At 51.0% G+C, this 25,193-nt stretch overlaps 1 protein-coding gene and 1 long non-coding RNA gene across 2 annotated transcripts in view; one reads left to right on the top strand and one right to left on the bottom strand.

Annotated features, from left to right (window-relative positions):
• The window catches only part of LOC134433923 (zinc finger protein 420-like), a gene marked incomplete at both ends in the record, with an annotated part of 41,288 nt that extends 19,579 nt beyond the window's left edge, over positions 1-21,709 (bottom strand). The window contains one exon of the mRNA XM_063182615.1: positions 20,859-21,709. Within this exon, the coding sequence (XP_063038685.1) occupies positions 20,859-21,709 (851 nt within the window). The remainder of the gene's footprint in view (positions 1-20,858) is intronic.
• LOC134433931 (uncharacterized) lies at positions 1,387-3,633 on the top strand. Its single transcript, XR_010031766.1, has 3 exons — positions 1,387-1,447; positions 1,524-1,594; positions 3,611-3,633. It is a non-coding gene; the product is annotated as an uncharacterized LOC134433931 (long non-coding RNA).
• Positions 21,710-25,193: the final 3,484 nt, after the last annotated feature.

Raw genomic sequence — 25,193 nt, 5'->3', positions numbered from 1 at the left:
TTTGATCAATTTGGGGGGATTTTGAGGGGATTTTAATGGAACTCGAGGAAATTTTGTGGTCTCTGGTGGGAATTTTCAGATTTTGGGGCATTTTAAGGGAATTTTGAAGAGATTTTGGGGTCCATGAGGGAATTTGGGGCATTTTAAGGGAATTTCTGGTTCCTGGGGGGAATTTGAGGAGATTTGGGGGGAATTTGAGGAGATTTTGGGTCTCTGAGGGGATTTTTGGGGGGATCTTGTGGTCTGTGAAGGGATTTTGGGGCAATTTGATGAGATTATTGGGGGTTTTGAGGGTATTTTGGGGGAATTTGAGGAAATTTTGGGTCTCTGAGGGGAATTTAAAGGAGATTTCGATATTTTGGGGAATTTGAGGGGATTTTGGGGAATTTTGAGGGATTTTGGGGAGGTTTTGAGGACATTTTGGGGTTCCTTCAGGGATTTTGAGAAAATTTTGGCTTCCTGAGGGGATTTTGTGGGGATTTGGGCAACTTAGATCAGATTTTGGGGGAATCTGAGGAGATTGTAATGGAACTCTAGGAAATTTTGGGGTCTCTGGTGGGAATTTTTGGGTTTGGGGGCATTTTAAGGGAATTTTGAGGAGATTTTGGGGTCCCTGAGTGATTTTGAGGGTATTTGGTGATCCCTGAGGGGATTTTGAGGAGATTCTGGAGTCCCTGAGGGAATTTGGGGCATTTTAAGGGAATTTTGGGGTTTCTGAGGGGATTTTTCGGGGATTTTGGGAGAATTTAATGAGATTTTGGAGTTCCTGAGGGATTTGGGGGATTATAAGGGAAATACTGGGGTCCTTGAGTGGATTTTGGGGGATTTTTTGGGGAGATTTGGGGGTCTCTGAGGGATTTTGAGGGGACTTGAGGGATTTTGGGGGGATTTTGTGTTCCTAACAGGATTTGGGGGGATTTTGAAGAAATTTTGAGGGATTTTGGTTGATTTTGAGGAGACTTTGGGGTTCTTGATGAGATTTTTGGGGTTCCTGAGTGGATTATGGGTAAATTTGGGGGATTTTGGGGCAGTTTTTGGAGATTTTGGGTATTTTAAAAGAGTTTTGGTTCCCCTCAGGCCAGGCCAATCCTGGGCGGAGCTGTCGGCCATCTTGGCTGCAGGGGCGGAGCCGGAAGTGCTGGTGAGTGGGCGGGGCCTGACATGGTGGGCGGGGCCTGGAGACCATTCAGGGACCCCAAAATCAGCCCAGGAACCCCCCAAAATCCCCAAATTCCCCCAACCCCTCCCCCTCCACAGGTGCCAATCAAGGCCCTGTGCAAGGCCAGGGAGGCGGAGCTCCACAGGCCACGCCCACACAGGTAAGCCACACCCCTTCGTCCTTAACCCCTAATTAACCCCTCAATTAATCAATTACATAATGAACCCCAGAGCTGCCAATCATCCCGGGAAGGCTCAGAAGGCTCCGGATTGTTCGGAACAGGCTGAGGTGGGCGTGGCTGGCTGGGGAGGGGGCGTGGCTCTGCTCAGGCCACGCCCTCTGCTCTGACACGTGGTGCCCCTAGGCTGTACTGATTGGCCACAGCCCAGAGGCGGTGCTTTGGGCGCTGGAGGTCCTGGCCAATCAGAGCACAAGGTGGGTGGGCCTGAAAAAGTGGGTGGGGCTTAAAGGGGAGGAAGTGGCCAAAAGAATGGGAGGGGCTTAAAGGGGTAGGTGTGGCTTAAAGAGATGGGTGGGGCTTAAAGTGTGGGTGTGGCCTAAGAGGGTGGGGGGGCTTTAATATGTGAGGGGGGCTCAAAAGGTGGGTGGGGCTTAAGAGGGTAAGAGAGTGTGTGGGGCTTAAGACGGTGGGGGTGGCTTAAAAGGGTGGGTGGGGCTCCAAGGGATTAGCTGGATTTAATGGTGGGCGGGGCTTCAATGAGTGGGTGGGGCTTAAATTGTGAGTGGAGCTTAAAGGGATGGGGTGGGCTTAAAGTAGTGGGTGGGTTTGCCATAAGTGGATGGAGCTTAAAGGGATGGGTGGGTGGGGCCTAAAGGATGGGTGGGGCTTAAAGAGGTGGGTGTGGCTCAAAGGGAATAGGTGTGGCTTTAAGGAGTGGGTGAGGCTTAAAAGAATGGGTGTGGCTTAAAGGGTGGTAGGTGGGGCTTAAAAGAATGGGTGGGTCCTAAAGAGGTGTGGGGGGATTTAAAAGGTGGGTGGGGCTTAAAGGGATGGGTGTGGCTTAATGAGAATAGGTGTGGCTTAATGGGGTGGGTGTCACTTAATGAGAATAGGTGTGGCTTAATGGGGTGGGTGTGGCTTAAAGTGGTGGGTGGGGCTTAAATGGTAGGGTGGGCTTAAGGGGACAGGATGGGGCTTAAATGGTGGGTGGGGCTTAAAGGAGTAGTCAGGGTTTAAAGGGGTGGCTGGGGCCAAAATGAATGGGTGTGGCTTAAAATGGTGGGTGGGGCTTTAAAAGGTGGGTGGGCCTAAAGGAAGGGTGGGGCATAAAATGGGAGGGTGGAGCTTAAGGGCATGTGTCGAGCTTAAAGATGTAGGTGGAGCTTAAGTGGGTGGGTGGGGCTTTAAAATGTGGGTGGGGCTTAAAGGGATTAGGTGGGCTAAATGTTGGGTGGGGATTAGAGGGATGTGACCTAAATGGGTGGGTGGGGCTTAAAGGGATGGGTGGGGCTTAAAAGGGTGGGCAGGGCTTGATGGGTGGGTGGGGCTTAATAGGGAGGTGGGGATTAAAGGGGTGGGTTGACCTTTAGGATGTAGGTGGGGCTTAGAGGGGTGGGTGGGGCTTAAAAAGGGTGGGCAGGGTTTAAGGGGAGGGTATGGTTTAAAGGGTATGGGTGTGGCTTAGAGATGTGGGTGGGGCTTAAAGAGATGTGTGGGACTTAGAGGGTGGGTGGGGACTAGAGGTGGGTGGGGACTAGAGGTGGGTGGGGCTTAAAGGAATAGGTGGGTCTTAAAAAGGTGGGTGGGGCCTAAAGGAAGGGTGGGGCTTAAGGGGATGATTGGAGCTGAAAGGAGTGGGTGGAGCTTTAAAGTGTGGGTGGGTCTTGAAGGGATTGGGTGGGCTAAATGTTGGGTGGGGCTTACACAGAGGGGTGTGGTTTAAATGGGTGGGTGTGGCTTAAAGCGATGGGTGAGGCTTCAAGGGGTGGGTGGGGCTCTAAGGGATGGGGCAGCTGAAGGCATGGATGGGGTTTGAGTGGGTGGGTGGGGCCAAAGGGGTGGGTGTGGCCTAAAGGGGTGAGTGGGGCTTAAAGGGATGGGTGGAGTTTAAAAGGGTGGGTGGGGCCTAAGTGGGTGAGTGGAGCTTAAAGAAGTGGGTGTGGCTTAAAGGGATGGGCAGGCCTTAAGGGGGTGGGTGTGGCCTAAGGGGGTGTATTGGGCTGAAAGGGATTGGGTGGGGCTTAAAGTAGTGGGTGGGACTTAAAGGGGTCAGTGTGGCCTAAATGGGTGTGGTGTGGCCAAAAGCAATGGGTGGGGCTTAAAGGGGTGGGTGGGGCATAATGGGGTGATTGTGGCCAAAGGAATGGGTGTGGCCTAAGGTGGGGCTTAATGGGGTGGGAGGGAATTTTGGGGGTTTTTAGGACATTTTGGGGTCCCTGAGGGGATTTCTGTTGCTGTTGGGGGTGTGGCCTCACACCTGTCAATCACAGAGCTCTCCTGCATGGCCCCGCCCACTCAGCCGAGGCCCCGCCCACCCTGAAGTGCCTCTTGCAGGTGAGGGGGGAGGGGAATGGGGTTGGGGTCAAAATTGGGGATTTTGGGGCTTCTTGGGGGTCAAAACTTCAGATTTGGGGGGTTTGGGGGTCAAGTTTTTGAAATTGGGGGATTTTGGGGGGGATTTGGGGGTTTTGGGGATTTCTTGGGTCAGAAATTTACATTTTGGGGACTTTCTTGGGGACTTGAGGGATTTTGGGAACTTTTAGGGTTGGGATTTTGATTTTTAAGGGGGATTTGGGATTTTTGGGGGGATTTTGGCAATTTTGGGGTCAGGATTTGGGGTTTTGGGGTGAATTTTGAGTTTTTGGGGTCCCTGAATCCATTCTTTTGTGTTCCTGAGGTGTTTTTGGGGTGGATTTGGGATTTTTGGGGTGGATTTTGGGGTACTGGGGGGTTTTGGGGCAGATTTTGGGATTTTTGGGCTCCCTGAGTCCATTTTTGGGGTTTCTTAGCTGGTTTTGGGGTAGTTTGGGGTTTTGGGTGGGGTTTTGGGGTTTCCAAGTCCATTTTCAGGATCCCAGGATCGTTTTTGGGGTGGATTTGGGGCTTTTGGGTGTTTCTGAGCTCATTTCTGGGGTGGATTTTTGGGATTTTGGGGTCTCCAGGCCATTTTGGGGTCCCTGATGTGCTTTTGAGGTCCCCAGGAGTGCTGGGGGGCCATGGGGGAGGTGTGGGGGGCACTGCCCCCCCTCCTGTCCTACCTGTCCCACCTGAGGGGGCAGCTGCGGACGCACCTGGAGCGGGGGATGGGCACCGATGGAGTCACCAGGTAACACCAAAATGTCCTGAATTATCCCTAAAATATTCTCAATTATCCTAAAATATTCTAAATTACCCTCAAATATCCCAAAATCCCTGAAATCCGGCCCAAAATACCCCAAAAATCCCAAATGCTCCCAAAAATCCCCTGGGACACATCTGGAGCAGGGGATGGGCAATGATGGAGTCACCAGGTGAGACCGAAATCCCCTGAAATATACCTAAAATATCCCAAATCCATCCTAAAATACTTCAAATTATCCCCAAATGTCTGAAATCTAGCCCAAAATATACCAAAAAAATTCCCAAATCCACCCCAAACTCCCTGAAATTGGTCCTAAAATACCCAAAATTATCCTAAATTTGTCCTAATGTACGCAAAATTCCCAATTTTTATTGCCTTTTCCCCAAAATCCCCATTTTTCACCTCAAAATCTCCTTTTTTCTTCTCCTGTTTCCCGAATTTTATCCCCCCAAATCCCTATTTCTATTCCCATTTTTCCCTCCAAATTCCCATTTTTATTCCCATTTTTCTACCTATTTTCCTCCCAAAATCCCCCTTTACCCTCCCTATTTTTCCCCAATTTTTTCCCCATTTTCTCAATTTCCCCATTTCTCACCCCAAATTTCCCTGCGCTCCCCCCCCCAAGGCTGTTCCTGCTCTGGGTGGGGCTCTCGGCCTTCTGGGGCTCCCTGGGCCCCCAAAATCACCCCAAAATTCGGCCCCAAAATCCCCAAGTTTGGCCCCAAATTTGACCCCAAAATTGGCTCTCAAATCCCCAAATTTGGCCCCAAAATCTGGTCCAAAATCGCCAAAATTTGGCCCCAAAATCTGGTCCAAAATCGCCGAAATTTGGCCCAAATTCTCCAGGTTTGCCCTAAAATCAGCCCCAAAATTGGTACGAAACTCCCAATATTCCACCCCAAAATCTCCAATATTTCACCCCAAAATCCCAAAATCCAGCCCCCAAACCAGCCCCAAAATTGGCTCTAAAATCCCCACAATCGGCCCCAAAATCCCCAAAATCTGCTCTAAAATCCCAAAATATGCTCCAAATTTAGTCCCCAGATCCCCAAGTTTGGCTCCAAACCCCCAGAAAAAAAACCCCAAAATTTTGCCCGAAACCACCAAAATTCCACTCCAAATTGGCCCTAAAATTCCCAAATTTGGCCCCATAATTGTCCATAAAATCCCGAAAATTTGCTCTAAAATGCCCAAATTCAGCCCCCAAATCCTCAAATTCAGCCCCAAATTCAGCCCCAAATTCCCCAAAATCGGCCCCAAAATCCCCAAATTTGGCCTCAAAAATCCCCAACATTTGGCCCCAAACTCAGCTCTAAAATCCCAAAATTGAGCCCCAAATCAGCCCCAAGATTTCCAAAATTGGCCCCAAATTGGGTCCCAAAATCACAAAGTTCAGCCCCAAAACTCCAAAATTTGGCTCTAAATCTCCAAATTCTGCCCCAAAAATTCCCAAGTTCAGCCCCAAAACCTGTTCTGAAATCCCCAAAATTGGCTCCAAAATCACCAAATTTGACCACAAAATCCCAATTTTTATTCCCATTTTCCCCCCATTTCTCCCCCTATTTTTTTCTCAAAATTCCCATTTTTCCCCCTATTTTCCCTAAAATCCCCATTCCCCCCCCCCCTATTTCTCTCCATTTTCCCAATTTCCCCATTTCTCACCCCCATTTCCTCCCCAGGCTGTTCCTGTTCCGGGAGGGGCTCTTGGCCTACCGGGCCTCCCTGGGCCGGGCGCTGACCCAGCTCCAGCAGGAGCTCCAAAATCCCCAAAATCCACCCCAGGAACCCCAAAATTCGGCCCCAAAACCTCAAAATCCACAAAATTCAGCCCCAAAATCCCAAAATTTGGACCCAAAATCCTCAGATTTGGCCTCAAAATCAGCTCCAAAATCGGCTCTAAAACCCCAAAATTTGGATCCTAAATGCCCAAATCTGGCCCCAAAACCCCAAAATTTGGATCCTAAATGCCCAAATCTGCCCCCAAAATCCCCGGATTTGAGCCCAAACTCGGCCCTGGAGCAGCTCCGGCAGCAGCTGTGGAGGGGGAGGCGCCGAGTGGTGAGTGTGGGAATTTTGGGGGAAATTTTGGGGTTTTTTGGGGGTTTTTATGTGGTTTTTGGGGGATAAAATGGGGAGTTTTGGGGTTTGGGATTTGGGGTTTTTGGGATTTTTGGCGGTTTTATGGGGTTTTTCGGGGTTTTTATGGGGTTTTGGGGGGTAAAATGGGGAAATTTTGGGGGTTTGAGATTTGAGAATTTTGGGGTTTTGGGGGGATAAAATCGGAACTTTTGGGGGATTTGGGGCAATTTTGGGTGTTTGGGATTTTGGGGGTGGGGGATTTGGGATTTTGAGGGATTTGGGGTTTGGGGATTTTGGGGGATTTGAGGTTTGAGGTTTTGGGGTTTTTTTTAGTGGTTTTGGGCCTTGGAGTTTTTTGGGGAGTTTTGGGATTTGGGGGATTTTGGGGTTTTGGGATTTGGGATTTTGAGGATTCGAGATTTTGGACATTTTGGATTCGGGATTTTGGGGTTTTTTTGGGGGATTTTGGGGTTTGGGGTTTTTTTGGGGTTTCTGATTTGGGGTTTTTGGGGGTTTAGAGTTTGGGGGATTTGGGATTTGGGGGAGTTTGAGGTTTTGGGGATTTAGGATTTGGGGTTTGAGGATTTTGGGGTTTGAGATTTTGGGATGTTTGGGATTTGGGGTTTTTGGGGCATAAAATGGGGGTTTTGGGGGAGTATTTGAGGGGATTTTAGGGTTTTGGGGGAGTTTTGGCAGTTTTGGGGATTTTGGGGTTTTTGGGATTTATTTTTTGGCGTTTTTAAGGGTTTAAGATTTTGGGGAATTTTGGGGGTATGGGGGGTTTTTGGGCTTTTGGGATTTTTAGGGATTTAAGATTTGGGTGTTTTGTAGATTTTGGGGTTTGTGATTTTGGGAGGGATCTGGGGGAATTTTGGGGATTTTGGGGGATTTGGGGTTTGGGGGGTTTGGGGTTTTGGGGTATTTGGGATTTGGGTTTTTGGGAGATTTGGGGGGAGAATTTTTGGGATTTGGAGGTTTTTGGGGGGATTTGGGGATTTCGGGGGACTTGGAGGATTTGGGGTTTTGGGGGGATTTGGGGACATGTTGGGGTTTTGGAGACTTCGGGATTTTTGGGGGTAAAATGGGGAATTTTGGGCTGAAATTGGGGTATTGGGGATTTGGGGTATTTTGGGGGATTGGGGGATTTGGGTGTTTGGGGCACTTTGGGGATTTGGGGAATTTTGAGGTTTTTGAAGTTTTTTGGGGTTTTAGTATTTGGGGGTTTTGAGGGGGTAAAATGGGAAATTTTGGAGATTTTGGGGGGTTTTGAGGTTTTTGGAATGTTTGGGGCTTGGGGATTTTGGGGGAGTTTGGGGAATTTTGGGATTTTTGGGATTTGGGGTTTGGGCATTTTGGGGGATTTTGGGAATTTGGATTTGGGATTGGGGATTTGGGGGTGATTTTGGGTTTTGGGCTTTTTTTGTAATTTAGGGGGAAAAGGGGAATTTTGGGGTAAATGGGGAACTTTGGGTAATTTTGGTGATTTTGGGATATTTTGGGTGACTTGGGAGACATTTTTGGGGTATTTTGGTTGACTGCTGATTTTTGGGTTAATTTGGGTGATTTTGGGTCAATTTGGGGGATTTTTAGGGACATTTTGGTGATTTGAGGTGAATTTGCGTGATTGTGGGGGGATTTTGGGATGAACTTTGGTGCATTTGGGGTTAATTTGGGTAATTTTTGGGTTAATTTTGGTGCTTTTTGGTTTAATTTTGGGTTAATTGGGGGGGATTTCAGGGTTAATTTTGGTGTATTTTGGGTGAATTTTGGTGATCTTTGGGTGAATTTGGGGGGATTTCAGAGTTAATTTTGGCTGATTTGGGGTCAATTTGGGTGATTTCAGGGAGATTTTTGGGTTAATTTTCGTGACTTGGGATAAATTGTGAGCTAATTGTGGGTTAATTTGGGGTATTTTTAGGTAAATTTTGGTGATTTGGGGTTAATTTGGGTGATTGTGGGGTGATTTGTGGGATTTTTGGGTTAATTTTAGTGTATTTTGGGTTAATTTTGCGTTAATTTGGGTGATCTCTGAAATAAACAAAGGGCCAGGAGACTTCTTCTCCTCCTTTTTAATGCCTTTATTAAAAGTGATCAGCTCAGGATTGGGTGGCTCGACGGGTCTGCAGCGTCCGTCGTCGTCTCTCCCAAAGCGGCTCAGAGGAGGAGGATATGCACAGCTCTGTCCACCAGGGGCAGAGCTGGGGATCAGATCCTCTTGGGAGCCTTTAGGGCCTCCTGATCCCTGTCAGATGGTGCCCCTCCCACTCAGTCAGCCTGGTCTCACCGCCGGGGTCAACTCCCTTGGTCAGGGCGAGAGGGTCCAAAGGTGTTCCGCGTCTCTGCAGGCTCAGCACTCGGCTCCTCACGTCCAGACATCACTCCAGTCTCTCAACTCTTAGGTGGCTTGTTGTTTTTGGGGTTTCTCCATGAGTTTGGAGATGGGGGTCCCACAAAGCATTCTGGTCTTGCGAGTCACTTTGCATAACCCCCCCCACCTTCTCAGGTGTCTTCCCTATTCTGAGAAAGGTAAAACTTAGCTTCGGGCAAGGTCCCCACCCAGGAGAAGGGCCATCACCTCGCCCCAGCCAGGGCTTTTACTAATACAAAAACAACCATTAACGACAACGACCCGTGATTACAAAAACAAAGGCAGCAGCCCAGCAGTAGAGGTAACTTTTTCTCACAAAAAAAATATTAACCAAATTTTTGTTCATAACAGTGGGGAGGGGGTGGGGACAAATTGTTATTGATTGGCAGCCATGAAGGGTCTTGATTTTCATATCTAGTCAGACTGCATTAGAAGGAACTGGGGGCCAATATCAACTGTGGATTGCTGATACCAAGCAATAAACAGGAAAAGAAAACAGGACAAAACAGTTCTCTCTGCATTGTTTTCAGTATAGTATATTCACTTTGAATACACTTTTGTAATCTCTCTAATTAATAGAAGAATAAATATATTGCATTATTTTCAGAGAATTTTCTTTTTTGGGAGATTTGAACACATGTTTATGAGCTTTTCCTATTGAATTCCTGAACAGAACATCTCTAGAGAGAAGAGGCCTCTGGAGTAAGAAAATTCATTACCAAACTCCAAGTGGCGGAGGATCCATCCCCATCCGAGCAGCAATGAACAGAAATGGGCACAGCTTTGTGGCTGCCCCAGCTTTGGCATGGGCCCTGGGCCTGGAGCAGGAGCAGCTCTTGAGGGCCCCAAGGCCGGGGCTCTTGTGCTGCCCTGGGCAGATGGGATGGCAGCAGGGGCTGCAGAGCTCTCAGCACCTCAAGCAGAGGGGAGCAGGGCAGCCAGGGAGCCTCCTTTGGCCTTGGCCCAGCGCCTTCCCCCATGGCTGGGGCTGAGTCCTGTGGCAGCTGCAGCTGCTGCTGTGCCCTTGCCAGGGGCTGAGGCCATGGCGCCAGTGCCCAGAGCAGCCTGGCCTGAGCAGAGCTGTGGGGCCAGAGCCAGCTGGACTGGGCTGGGGAGAGGCCCTTTGTGCTGCCCAGAGCTCAGGGCAGCTGGCAGAGCTTGCAGGGAGCTGGGCTGGGCTCAGACAGCCTGGCCCAGAAACCCTCAGCCTGGATGAGCGTGCAGGGGCAGGACTCAGGCCAGGCCTTGGGGCAGGGCCAGCGCCTATGCAAACAGGCAAGTGGCCCAGAGAGGAGGCTGCTCTGTGCCCAGGGTGGCATGGACAGAGCAGGGAGGGGGCCCAGGACATTTGTCAGTGCCAGCCTCTGTGCCCAGGCCTTAGCAGCCCTGGCTGCTGAGCCCAGCTTTGGCCTGGGCTGAGTTTGGCTGCGGCCCAGCTCCATCCTCCTGCAGGGCTCAGGGCCTGTTCCCGGCCATGGCCAGCCCTGGCTGCCTCTCTGCTGGCCCAGAGGTCGGCAGAGCCCGGGGCAGGGCTGTCTGTGCAGCCCCACAGGTGCCACGGGCTCTGCAGGAGCTGGCACAGGCTGCCCAGAAGGGAGACCATGGGGCACAGAGCCCCAAGGCTGCTGTGGGCACCACGGCACAGGGGCCGTTCCCAGCTGCAATGCTCCTGGCCTGGGCTGGGCCTGCACAGGGGCTGGGCCACCATGGCTGGGCCAATACAGGGCCACAAAGGGGCCACGCAGCCGCTGCCAGGGCTGACAGCAAGGCCAGGCACACACAAGCAATTGCTGAGCATGGCCTGCGCTGGCCAGGCCTGACTGTGCCAAAGGCAGAGCTCAGCTGCCCCTGGGGGCTGCAGCAACAGTCCTGAGCCCAAAGAGCCTCCATGGCTGTGCTGGAGACCAAGGCTGCAGGAGGGAAAAGCAGGGCTGCTGCAGGGTAGGGAAGGCATTGAATTCCAGCACACACCTCGGCTCTCTGATGATGCCGGCACCATGCTGGGCCCTGTTTCAGACTGGAGCAGTGAAGACTGGGGACATGTCAGATGCTGCTGGGACATCCCAGAGAGCTGAGGGAAGAGCTGTAATGGATTTTAAACTGTTCAAATGTTTGACTTGTGTTTGTTGGCACAAAACCTTTCTGTGCCTCTGAGAGTCACCAGGCCCTGAGCCCAAAGGACACAAACCTGATGAGTTGTGGCTCCCACTGCAGGGGCACTTGGACCTTGGCTCTGCACCGGAGAGCTCTTCATCCCCTTTCTCTCTTTTCTCCCTCTGGGCATGGAGGGAGCTCCTGACTTCAGCCTGTGTGTGCAAAGAGCAATTCGGGGAAGAATTGGGGCAGGAAGGTTTTGGGGGACCTTGGCATCTATGCTGGGCACAGAAGGTGTTTCCTTTGCTCTGAGACTGTCTGCTGTGGAAAGTAGATTTAATATCCACCAGAGGAATCACTTTTGCATTTGATGGAGCCGTGCCTTCCCTTGGCTTTGTTGGCTGACAAGAAATGAACATCCCTCTGTGTCTCGGGCAGCTCCTTCTGCAAGGAAAGCAGGTGGGAGTTGGAGCCAAGGAGCTGAAAGTCGCAGGTGCAGCCTGGGCTGGAGGGAGCTCAGATTTACACAAGGTTGTTCTGAGTGCCAGGTCTTGGATGGGGGAAATGGTGGGGTAGGGGTAGGGACAGAGTCTGATTGATTGTCAGTGATAAAGGGTCTTGATTTTCATATCTATTCAAATTACATGAGGAGGTTCTTGGATTCAGTGTCAATTGGAGACTGCACATATCAATAAATCAACAGGAAATTAAACTAAACTTGTCCTAAAAAAATATTTTCTCTCTGTCTTTTCAAATATCATGTATTCACTTTGAATACACGACTGAGAGCTACTTAACTACAAAATATTTTGTAACTTTAATCAAAATATTCCCAATGGCTTGGCTTGTTAAGGTGTTCTGAATGTTAATGAGACCTGGGAAACTGAATTCCTGCACTCAAGAGCTGAAGGCTGAACAAGCCTCTGAAGCAGGAAAATTCAGCAGCAGTCTCCAAGTTGCTGAGGATGTCAGCAGCCCCCACTGAGGCCATCCCTGCCCAGAGACCGTGGGGGAATGGGCAGACAAGGAGAGCGTCTCTGGGGCTGGGACAGCACAACTCAGAGGCACCAGCGGCTCCAGCTGGGCAATGGAGTGTGGAATGTGGCTGGGAAAGCCCTGTCTGGGCTGGGCCAAGCAGGACAGACAAGCCCTGACTGACTGCCATCCCCCAAACAACTCTCTCAAGGAGACATTTAAAAGGAATTACTGTTGTTTGTGTACTCTGAGTTGGACGCACTGGAGAAATACCAACAAGAGATTCTCAGGAACTCAAAACAATAAACCAGCCTTTACTGGCAATCTGGAAAATCAAGAAAATTTTTGCAAAATGTTCAGTACGACAAACAATCAACAGAAACACTTCTCAAAGCAATACCTTGGCTCATCCAATTCCACAAATTGTAATCCTGTTCTTGTTTATGTCAATTAAAATTTACAAGAGAACAAAATTAGAAGAAGACACAGAAAGAGAGAAAGACAAAACAGATACATAGAAGCACACACAGAGCTACCAACTCCTGGGTTCCAATGGTGTTAAAATAAACAGAAATTCTAAGAGGAGGTAGGGTCAAGACGTGTGCTTTCCTTGTGGTCAGCCTTCAATACCCCTTGGTCTTCCTGGGCCCTTCCCCCAGGTGGGACTTGGGCTCATTTGGTCCCTCAGGAGCTGGGCTGGGGGCTGCAGAGGTGGCTGTGGAGCATTGCCTGTGCTGTGCCAGGGACTGGCAGACACTGCTGGGCTGTGATAGAGGCTCTGGGGGGATTGGGGTCACAGGGCAGGGCAGTGCTAGACCTGCCCCTTCCTCCCCCACACACAACATATTTTGATCCAACAATCTTCTCCAGTCTGTCACAACAGGCAATGCTGGAGGTGAAATCCCATTCTGGCCATGGGCACCTGCCCTAGAAGGGCAGCTCTTTTCTATAGGAAGGAAAGCACAGAGCCCGAGTGTTTGGAAGGTGGGTGAGAGACTCACTGGGCCAAGGCCAGCCAGATTTGTCAGTAATAGCAGATTTTGTCTGGGACCAGTCTTTGGATATAGGCAATTTTGGAGGTGGAAACCCAAACTCAGCCATGGGCATCTTGAGAAGCAGGACAGTTCTTTCCCATAGGAAGGAAAGCACAGAGACTTGACAAGTGTTTTGGGTCAGATGGGAGGTGACCCTTGTGAGCCCATTGCCAGCCAGACTTGTCCTAGCAATATTCCTATGGCAACAATCCCTGGATATAAGGAAATTTGGAGGTGAAACGGAAATTCTGGCCAAGTATTGGAAAAATGGCTCCCAATATTACCAGTTAGATTGTGCCTGGGCCGGTCTGACCCTCGCTGCTGGGCCAAAGGCAGCAACTGCGGTGTATCACCCCAGAGATACCTTGCCTTGCTGGTGGTTGCAGCTGGGCACTGAACAAGTCCAGGCTTGTTAGGACCCCGTTTACCTCAAGAGGAATAGCTTCAGGTGATGGTGAAGAGAAAAAGGAGATGGATTCTGCTGGAGGGTTTAATGTCCAGAGGTTTATTCCATGGTTACAGAGGTTTGAACGTGAGGACCTGCTCCAACAGAACAAGACCGCATGGTCTCATGACCTTTTTAAGCTCAGGGACAGGGGGAGGGGAGGTACAGGTGAGCCACCAACCAGGTGAGAGGGGCAGGGTCTCAGGGGAAGATGACACCCAGACAGGCCAATGACCCCTGGGCCTGAGTGGCATCCTTTGAACTTGACCAACCACACGACGCCTTGCTGGAATGTTAAGTCTGAGTGACAGGACTCACTCAGCATGGGGGTAAGGGGGAAGGGAGAGAGGTATAGGCACACCTGGGAAAGTGACCTGGAAGGCCAAAATGTGATAATACAGCACACCACAACAGCCAAGCATGCCTGGAGGAGAAGAACAGATCTTTTCCATAGGAAGGAAAACATGGAGCCCCATTGTTTCAATAGCAGATGAGATCCTAAATATGTCAAGGTCAGTTGGACCAGTCATGTGGCTCCTGGGAGGCCAAACCAGACAGATCTGTTCTTTGTTCCCTTGGTTTTATGGTGTCGCATAGTGTCACAAGGACTTGTTGATTACAGGAAGATCTGCAGTTGGATCCAATGGACCCTTAGTTCATTGGAGTCCCACAATGTCACAATGGCCCCTAGGTTCCAGAAGGCCTTGCAGTGTCACAATAGTCCCACTGATTCCATGTGCCCTTGCAGTGTCACAATGGTCTCCATGGTTCCACAAGTCCCACAATGTAATGTGACTCCTCTATTCCATGAGTCCTGCAATTTCACCATGGACCTTTGGATCCTGGGTGTTTGCAGTGTCACAATGGTCTCCTTTGGCTCCACAGTGTCACAATGGACCATTGATGACAAGAGGCCCCTCTGTATCACAATAGACCTTTGGTTCCATGCAGCCCCGCAGTGTCACAATGGTCTCCTTTGGCTCTCCAGTGTCACAATGGAACACTGACGACACGAAGCCCTGCAATGTCACGATGGACCTATGGTCCATGCAGGCCTGCAGTGTCACAAAGGCCTCTTGGTTTCACCAGGCCCCACAGTATCACCATGGTCCTCTTGGTTCTGTGGGGACCTCCAGGGTCTCAATGGTCTCACTGGTTTCATGAGGCCTCACAGTGTCACAATGCTTTGCTTATTCCATGGGGCCTCATAGTTTCACAAAGGTCTCCATGATCCCATGAGTCCACTCAGTGTCACAATGGCCCCTTGGTTCCATGGTGCCCCACAGTGTCACAATGGCCTCTTGGGTCCATGAGGCTGTGAAGTGTCTTAGTGGTTTCTTCATGATTCCATGAGGCCTTGCAAAGTCACAATGGATGTCTGGCTCCATGGGGTCTCACAGTGCCACAATGGCCCCTTGGTTCCATGATATCCCAAAGTGTCACAATGGTCTCCACAGTTCCATGTGGCCCCGCAGTGTCACAATGGATCCTTGGTTTGATGGGGCCTCACAGTGCCACAGCGATCCCTACGTTCCATGAGGTCACACGGCATCAGTACAGTCCCCTTGGTTCCATGAGGACCAGCAATGTCACAGTGCTCTCCATGATTCCATGATGCCCCACAGTGTCACAATGGTCCCTTGGTCTCACAGGGCCCCACAGTGTCACAATGGTCCCTTGGTTCCATGGCCCTGTGCTGTTGCATTCCCCCCTCCCCTTCTCAGGCCGCCCTGCCAGCTGAGAAATGCTCCTTGGGCCTCGGCCTTGGCCAACAGCCCTGGGCTCAGCTCCTCTGCAGCTCATCACAAGCACTGTCTGCTCCAGGCACTGCTGCTGCCCAACCAGCTCCTGGTTTCTGTAGGACCAGCCCTGGGAACTGTTTTTGTTCCCTCTGTGGCACAACATCCCTGTTCTCACAGTGCCAAAGAAAGGTGTTGATGCCAAGTGCGGCAAGGATGAACCATTGCTGGGACTGAAGCCCCTCTCTTGGGGCCCTGCAAACAGCACTCCAAAAGGAGCCCTTGGAGCTCTCCTGGGCCAGCGACTCCCTCTGAGTGGGGCCTCTCCCAGCCGGGAACTCTCCCATTTGCTGCACACAGGGATCCCCAACAACCACAGAGCCTGGGCCAATGCCCCCATTCCTCCAGGCTCAACCCTTTGTCCTTTGCTGGGGAGATGCCAACGTATCCACAGGGAGCATTTCCTGCCCTCAGGGGAATTTCTCACAGGTGCCTTGCACTGAGTGTTTGTGTCTGTGTGGACACAGGAGGGCCTGTGCTGGGGAAATGTGGCAGAAATGCTGCTCTCGGAGGGGTTGGAATGCCTTGGATAGCTGAATCAGTCAGGCCTGTAAGTGAGGTTAAATCACAAGGTCTAAGCTAAGTTAAATGCTGCTAAGAGTTGTTTTGCAAAGTTGTTGAGTTTAATTTAAGTTATTAGCTAAGTTAAATATTGTTGCGTTATTCCTCTTTTAAATTGCTAAATCAAAAGTTTTAAGTAAGGTTAAATACTGTTAAGCTCTGTTCTTTTGCTAAATTGTGAAGTTGAAAGTGTCAGTAAAGGTAAAGCTGTAGGTTAAGTCCTGTTAAATTTGAACTCTGTTAGGCTTTTAGGCCATATTCCTTTCATCCTTGCCCTCACTGTCCTTGTGTCACACACTGACAGGGAGAGTTCTCTGATGATTTCTGGATTGATTGCCTGGAATTTGTTTGGTTGTGTTGTTGCTTTGTTTCCTTGGTGTGCCTGAAGTATCCAGTCAGGAGCAGAGTGGTTCTTGCTGAGGAACTCTGTGGTGCTGTCACTTAATATTAAATCTGGTTTTTGCTGATCCCTTGCCAGGGATTTTTCAGTGCTCTCAAGTCCTCGCTTATACCAGAGTGAAGGAGCTCTGGCCCAGGCTCTGGCCCTGGGGGACACGGGGACGCTGCTGGGGAGTCCCTGTCCCCCTGTGCCACCTCCAGGGCCCCTGTCCCCCGTCCCCATATCAGGCTCTGGGGTCGATCTCATGGAACATCCTCTGGGGGAGGCTGCGGGGCCGGGGGCGGGGGGACCCGGGGGGACAGGGGACCCCGCTGTGCACAAGCAAGGTTGGACTGCTCTGGGGGGAGCTGTGGGGGGGGCTGGGGCAGAGTGACCTCCCCAGTGACCTCATGTAGCCCCTGTGATGTCATTCTGCCCTTGTGATATCACACAGCCCCTGTGATGTCACACAGTCCCTGTGATGTCACACTGCCTTCTATGATGTCACAGATCTAACTCTGGGATGTAACCCTGGAATGTCATGCAGCTGAATGTGATGTCACAAAACCATCCTCTGATGTCATTGTCTGTTCTGTGACATCACAGCCTACTCTATGAATTTACACAGCCAATTGGTGATGTCACAACCCACTCTCTGAAGTCACAGAGCCACCCTCTATGATGGCAGGATCTGCTCAATGGCCACACACTCTACCGTATGATGTCACAGACAGCTCTGTGTACAGGAGTTGCTCCTGGCCAGAGCTGTCTCTCTGCAGCGCTGCCCTTGCCAGGAGCTGCCTCTGGGCCAGGAGCCCGGCCCAGCTCAGCAGCACAGACACAGCACAGGGACTTTAATGAGCCTCTGGGGCTTTGCTGCTCTTTGCATCAGACTCAGTCCCTCACAGTGTGCTCAAAAAACCTTCTCAGGGACTCAAAAAGAGGGTGAAACACTGAAGTTTCTCATACTTTAAATAGATCCATCTGAGGGACAGGACGGAGAAAGTGTCCCCAGGTTCCAGGTAGAGCAGAACACTGGTGGCAGTGATGACAGGCGGGGACAAGCAAGGGAAAGGTGTCTCTGCTGTTAAGGAAACCTGCGCCTCTGTCCCTGCAGGCTGTCGGCATCCCCCGGCTGCCCCACCTGGCTGGGCCCTTCCTTTGCTGACAGCTCTGCCTCCTGCCTGTCTCTGCCTGCCCTCACAGAGCCTTGGGCTGCTCCAGGCTCCTGCTGGGGACGTGCTGCACCACAGCCCTGCCCTGATAGGGAAATTCCCTTCTCCTGGTGTTCAGTCTGGACCTCCCAAGCTGCACTTGGTGCTATTAGGTCTTCTTCAGGCTTATTCCTACTATGAAGAAAAGCTCCAGCCTCTCTGAAACCACCCATCCATCCCTCCCAGCCTATTGCCTTTCAGTCCTCAGTCTCTACACCACTGACCACAGAGGCCGCAAACTCTCCCTGCTGGTTTTGTGATGAGGCCTCCAAACCCCATTCTGGGAGATTTTTGAGTCCTCTCCAAGGTCTGTGAAAAGGGAAAAATAGCATTCGAAGTTATTTTCTCCTAAATCCTACAGTGACAGAAAACGGGTCAGTATTTTTAAACTGAATGGGGACAAATTAACATTTGTTAGAAGGAGGAAATATTTTACAATTAATAAAGTGGCAGGAAACTGCAGCTGTTTTTCCAGAGAAGTGGATTCCCCATCCCTGGAATTGTCCAAGAGCAGGAGATTTGTGTAGCCTTGCCCATTGAAACCCTCTCATCCCCAGTGACAGAATTCCTGCATTGTGGGTTCTCTGATGTGCTGGGTGCCCTCACAAGGCTTCTGGCCAGAATGTCTGCTGAGGGCAGCCAGGCTGCTGCAGGGGCAGTGACCTCACAGCCATCACCATGGCAGCCCTGTCCCCTGGGCCTGGCTCTCCCATTTCCTCTGCCCCTGCCTTGTCTCTGCTGCCATGAAGAGTTTTGTCATTAATATCTTGTCCCCAAGCTGCTGGGGCCAATGGCTTCCCAGTCGGGCTTCTGGAGCAGAAGTGGCTTTTCAGAGCCCAGTCAGGAATGAGCCCTGGGGCAGCAGCTCTGCAGTGGTGGCATCAGGACGGGCCGCCAAGGGAGGCTTCTGGCCATGGCCTGCAAGCAGCTGCTGCTGCCAAGGTGCCTTTGGTGCCTCAGGCTCTCCCTGGCACAGCTCCCAGCACAGCACTCTGCCCTTGTACCCGAACCCTTCCCTGTGCTGGGGCTGGCCTGGGGCTTTTCCTGCAGCGGGACCTGCCCTGCTGATGGCACTGAAAAGGCAGTTCCTGCTGGAGCAGGAGGCTCTGCCTGCAATGGGCTCCAACAACTCTGGCAAGGCCCTGTTTGCAAAGCCCCCAGTGGGAAATTAAGGAGGGGAGTCACACTGCTTTTGGGGTGAATAATGCTGAAACCGGCCTGACTCCTCCATCCCAAAGTTCAACATCCTCAGAGAGAGCTGAAGCTGTGGCAGAGGTGGAAAAATCCCCCGAGAAAGGAACAACCAAATGACACCACTGAGAGCTTCTGCAGAGCTGCTGAGCTGGCCCAGCCTGGGCACATCTGACTGACAGGGCAGCACCTCAGACTAGAAAAGCCCCGTCCCAAATATTAATGGCAGCATCTTTTGACATTTCCCTTCTTGGGGGGTGTGGAACTTCCTCACTGCAGTGGGGACACCCCTCAAGGTCACTGCTCCAGCCTGAGTTGAAGGGATTTGCACACAGTCATTGGTCTGCAGGAGTAACATCAAGCTCTGCATAATTACAGATTTTGCTTTAATGCAGTTCCTTTGAAATAATTTCTTAGTGCCCTATATAATATATTATACAACTCTTATATTTATGATTTAGGCAATTTTCTCTAATCATTACCATAATATATCATACATATTTATATAAAAATATCTGGTGTGCCATCCCTAATCCTGTGGGACAAATTCTACAAAGATTTAATTCCAACTTTATAATTCTTTACACACAAACTCTGTAAAAGTCTGGAACTCAGATTGGAAACCGCTGCTCCAAGGCTACTCTCACAGAAGACATTGAGAAAGCCTGGAGGTCCTTGGGGGTATTTTGGGATCTGTGGGGGCTACTGGGGCTCCTTTCTGCACCTCGTGACTCAAGAGGAGCTTCTCTAATAAACATTGCCTGAAGCTTCCACTGTGCCCATGACAGGAACCCCTGTGAGTGTCTGGGACATCCCAGCTCTTTCGCAGCCTGGGGACTCCTGGGATTTCACTGTGGAGCCCCTGTGAGTGCCTGTGACAGATTGGTGCCTTTGCAGCCCAAGGTCCCCTGGGATGTCACCATGGAATGGCTGTGACTGCCTCTGACCACAGGGCTCTTTACCATCCCCAGAAAGCCCTGGGAGGTCTCCATGGAGCCCCTGTCTCTGCCCGTGACATTCCAGTTCTGGAAGAGCCTGGAGACTCTTGGAAAGTCCCCATGGAGCCCCTCTGAGGGCCTGTGATGAATCTGATCCTTAGTAGGCAACCATCAGCAGCATGCTGTTGTTATGGTCAGTTTCCATGGCAACCATCACCAGCCCCCTGTTGCTATGGTCAGTTTCCATGGCAACCATCACCAGCCCCCTGTTGCTATGCTCAGTCCCTCAACAGCTCCATGGAGACCCCATGCTGGGGTGGTTTCCATGGACACCAGCTCAGGCCTGCAGGCAGAGCCCGTTGCCATGGCAACCATTGGCAGCCCCATCCCCAGGCTCATGGGATCCCAGAACCACAGAATTGGCTGAGCTGGGAGGGACCCATCAAGATCCTCAAGTCCAACTGCCGGCCCTGCACAGGACACCCCAACAATGCCAGCCTGGGCCTGGCAGTGCTGTCCAAACGCTGCTGGAGCTCAGAGAGCCCTGGAGCTGGGACCCTTCCCTGGGGAGCCTGGGCAGGGCCCCAGCAGCCTCTGGGCAAAAACCTTTCCCTGACATCCAACCTGAGCCTGCCCCGACTCAGCTGCAGCCGTTCCCTCCACTCCCGTCCCTGGGCACCAGAGGGAACAGGTTCCCACAGCCCCAGCCAGGGACCCGCTCCCAAGGCTGTTGCCATCACCACCAGGGCTGGGACCATCTGGGATGCTCGGTTTCCACGAGCCAGGATTCAGGAGTTGGGTACCCCAATTTTCTGCTCCCACTAAAACTGCGCTGCCCTTGCTGCCCTCCCACCTCCCCTGGAAAGCACAAAAGGGAAAGATCCTGGGCTGGGATAGGAATGATTTATTGGGAACAGCAACAATATAAGGAACAAATGGAACAGAAATTTTATTGATAACAGAAAAACTATTTACAGGGAAAACTAAACGCAATTCACTGGGTCTGCCTGGCCACAATTTCCCCTGCCTGGAAAGGACACCCTTCTCTTCAGGGAGAGAGAGAGTCCCTTTCCTGCCCCTAGCAATGACCTGAGGTGGGAGTAAATGTAATGACAGGGCTATGGCCAGACCCTCATGTTCTTCCATCCCACATCATATAATTGGCAGAGGCAGGAAAAGGTACAGCTGTCTTCCCAGCATGGATCACAGGGAAAATGGGTCCCCAGGGCTCTTCCCAACGTGGGTTCTCCCATGGGGGATAAAGCTGGAGCAGTGCATGAACTCCTCCTGCAGTTGGGACATGTGCAGGGTTTCTTTTACTGGTGACTCCGTTGGTGTCTGGTCAAGTGAGAGCTGCTGGAGAAGCTCTTCCCACACTGAGGACACTCATAGGGCCTCTCCCCAGTGTGGATGCGCCGGTGGGTGATGAGGGTGGAGTTGTGCTTGAAGCCCTTCCCGCAGTCAGGGCAGCGGAAGGGCCTCTCAACCGTGTGAATCTGCTGGTGCTGGACGAGATCAGAACTGGTGTGAAACTTCTTCTGACACTCAGGGCACTTGTGGGGCTTCTCCCCAGTGTGGGTCATTTGGTGGATGATCAGTGGGGGCCTCCTAGTAAAGGTCATCCCACATTCCCAAAACTTGTATGGCCTTTCCCCAGTGTGGATCCTCTGGTGGCAGCTTGAGAGAGACTTCAGACTGAAGCTCTTCCCACATTCCCCACATTCATAGGGCCGTTCTCTGGTGTGGGTCTTCTGGTGGGAGATCAGGTTAGAGTTCTGGCTAAAGCTCATCCCACATTCCCCACACTCGTAAGGCCTCTCCCCAGTGTGGGTCTGCTTGTGCCTGATGAGGTGGGAGTTGCGCTTGAAGCCCTTCCCGCAGCTAGGGCAGAGGAAGGGTCTCTCATCCGTGTGAATCCGCTCATGCAAGAGGAGATCAGAGCTGGTGTGAAACCTCTTCTGACACTCAGGACACTCGTAGGGCCTCTCCCCAGTGTGGATGCGCCGGTGGCTGACAAGGGTGTAGTTGCGCTTGAAGCCTTTTCCACAGTCAGGGCAGCAGAAGGGACTCTCATCTGTGTGAATCTGCTGTTGCTGGAGGAGACTGGAGCTGGTCCGAAACCTCTTCTGACACTGGGCACACTCGTAGGGCTTCTCCCCAGTGTGGATGCGCCGGTGCCTGATGAGGGCGGAGCTGTAGCTGAAGCCCTTCCCACACTCCTGCCGTGCCTCCCAAGGAGCTGGGACAAGGTCCAGCAGCTCTGATGGTTCTGCAGTTCCACAAGGGCCCCTGGTTCAATGAGTTTCCCTACTGCCAACAGCGGTTCCTTGGTTCCCATGATGCCCTGCTGTGTCACCATGGATATTTGGTGCCATGCAGTTCTTCAGTGTCACAATGTCCTCCCTCGCTCCATGAGCTTCCACAGTGTCACAATGGCCTCCTTGGATGGGCAGTGTCACCATGGACCATTGGCTCCATGCAGCCCACTGTGTCACCATGGACTCCTTGGTTCCATGAGGTTCTGGAGGTGTCTCCATGGTCTCCTTGGATCCACACTGTCACAATGGACCACAGTATCCATGTGACCCTGTTGTGTCACCATGGCCCCTTGGTTCCATGGGACCCCAGGGTCACAACTGACTCCTTGTTTCCACGTCACCCCCTCAGTCCCAAAATGGCCCCTTCATTCCATGAGGAACAACAAAAGTTTTGTAGGAACATTAAACAAATCCTGCTTAACACACGTGGGAACATCTGTTTGCATTCAAGAGAGAGGTTTAAGGTGAGGATGGCACCAGCAGCTTCCATCTGCAACAGAGATCCAGGGAAAGAGAATTCTGCAGGAAGCAGATCTGCTGGGAGGGGCGCAGGGCTTTCGGCCAACTGGCAACACCTTGTGTTGAAGGCCTTTGGTAGCTGAAATGGCTTCCTTCCAGTTGGCCCCATGTCCAGTTCCGGGGGCGGAATTTGACATCAAGGTGGGACCTATCACAGGGGAGGTACCCAGAGAAAAGGCAGGAAAGGGGGATGAAGGTAGGAGGGAATCTGAAATGGACATCTCCCTAACAGGAGTATTGCCATCTTGTGATTTATAGGAAGGGGGATTAGGTCTACCGGATGAAGGAATGTGGTCAAGGGTGTATCTCAGGGCAGCATGGCCACTACCACCCTGAGGAGAGGACAGAAAAGGAGGGAAGATGGCAGGCGGCAGATGGCTTGTGTGTGCCAAAGGGCAGGCTCCATCTCCCATCCTGTTCTCAGGGAACGTGGGTTCAGAAATGTGGGGGGCGGGTTGAATAAACCAGGACAAAGGGTTTGAACCATGAACTTGTTAAATGATCCTATAAATTGAATGAAACAACAGATAAAATTTCCCAACTTTGAACATTGCTTGTGTTTGTAAAATATAAACTTTTCCGCAACAACATCCCAAAATGATAACTGAAAGATAGGATCAACAGAGATATCAGGAAACTCCTTAAACAACCAGTGAACAAAATATTTTAAACTCTCCTGAGAAAATGAACTCCCCTCTAAGTTTAAAACTCTCCAAAATTTAACAAAAACATCCTTTTCGGCTTGGGACTGATTATTTCCCATAGTTTCCCCCAATGGAAGAGGGATTTCCCACTCGCAGGAGCAGAAAATCAAAAGCCTGAACACCTGGGAGCTCTCTGCCACTCAGTCACTCACTCTCAGTCTCACAGGCAGAATCTTCAGCCAAAGTGGGGCTTGTGGGGCTGTCAGTGAAGTTGGTACCACAGATGTTGAAGGGATTGTTAACTTCTTCTTCAATGAGATTCGATAAAACTGAAGTCTCACTTCAGTGTTGTGGCTGACCTGAAGGGGAACAGCTTCCAGTGACGTCTGGCTGGCAGGATCACCGCTGGAGACGCTCACAGGGAACTCAACAAATCAGGTCCCTATTCGGGTGCCATGTGTAGCACCATGGCTCTACTGAGGCCCTTGGAGGTCCAGCACTCATGACCCCAAAGCTCACTGCTACCTTAGAAAGTCGACAGAATAGGCAGGATGGATCTTTGTATTTTCTCCAGAAAACTGGGTTTATTGGTACAGGAACAGGCTACACAGCTGAAAAGGCTCCAGGGATGAAGACAGGGTGTAGGCTGAGGGAACAGGGCCTTATATGGGGTAGTGAGGGTGGAGCTGAGGGTCAGGGTCCAATGGATATGGGGGGAAATGGTGCAAAGGATGGGTCAGAGGTCAGATCAGCCAATAGGGAAAAAGGGTGAAAGAATGCCGCAAACTAGGGCCAATGGAGGGACAGAGAGAGAAGAACATTCAAGGACTAAACAAACGTGGGCAATAGGAGCTGAACTAGGGTAATTAGGCCAATGGGCCAATGGGGTAACATAACGTGACATAAATCAGCATGTGCCTGAAAAGATCAGTGGGATCTCACCCTAACCTGAAAGCATAGTCGTCTTATCTGGAACCAGTCCTCCATGTATAGGGGACTGAGACTCTGATGGTAGGCCTCTGGGCCTCCACACACCCTCACAGCTGGCCCAGGGCAGGTCTGGAGTGATCTTGCTGGCACGTGGGCTTGGCACACATGTGAGGAGGGTGTCTGTATTCAATGGAGAACTCAGGAGTTTTAGATTACAAAAATAAAAAAAGAAAACCACTCTTTGCCTGAGTGCAGCCAGTTCTCCAAGCTAAGCCGGCCTCAAGTGACAAAGGAGGGACAGAATGGGGTTGGCAAATGTGGAGCAAGGTGGTGCACACAGGGTCAGACCTCAAGGCACAGCTTCTCTGATCAGGCCAGACTGCTTGAGGAGAGTCCCTGAGTCACTATCAGTCACTGAATGCCATGATCACCTCTGCTCTAAAGAGAACAACATATCTTTAAAAGAAGAATGTGGATTTATTAGAAGCTCTTTGAAATATTTCTCCATAACTATACAAGAAGAAATTCCTAGTGATTTGTACAACAGAAGAAGGAAATCAAGGCAGAGCCATGGTTTATCAGGACTTGCTTGATCCTCATGAGCCTCACTGTGCATTTGGAGCTGAACCCTGGAACCTCAGGGCCTGAGAAGAGAATGCACAAACCTTTCCAGGAGTCAAAGTCAGAGGAAAAACTCAAAGTGTCTCAAAGCATGAATGGGTCCCACTGAGGTACATCCCAACACAGGCTCTTCATGGACTCCTTGGAGAATTGGAGGCCAGGATGGCACAAAAACTTCTCAGAGACTCAGTGTGGAAAGGAAAATCCAAAGTACCTTAAAAACCTTGAGTATCTCAAGGTATTAATGAGCTCCACTGAGTGTCAGTACAAAGCTCTCAAGGGTCGTTAAAGCAGATAATTGGAGCCATGATTGCACAAACCTCTCACTGAGTCTGTATCAAAAGGGAAACGCCAAGTACCTTAAAATACCTGAAGTATCCTGAAGCATTAATGAGCCCCACTGAGTGTTGTTACTGACAAAGCCTCTCCAGGGACTAATTACAGCAGATAACTGGAGGCAAAGATAGCAAAAACCTCTCAGACACTCCAAGGCAAAAGCCAAACCCAAAGTCCTTTGAAAAACCTGCAGTCCCTGCAGGGAGCATTAAAGAGCTCCCAGGGGCATTCCTGAGCAAGGCTCCCCAGGGACTCCTTCCAGCAGATCCTTGAGGCCACTGGGATGT

The sequence above is a fragment of the Melospiza melodia genome, unplaced genomic scaffold (assembly GCF_035770615.1).
Source record: "Melospiza melodia melodia isolate bMelMel2 unplaced genomic scaffold, bMelMel2.pri scaffold_28, whole genome shotgun sequence".
NCBI classification, from domain to species: Eukaryota; Metazoa; Chordata; class Aves; order Passeriformes; family Passerellidae; genus Melospiza; species Melospiza melodia.
Note: the sequence above shows the minus strand (reverse complement) of the source record. Positions and strands in the feature narration are given on the sequence as shown.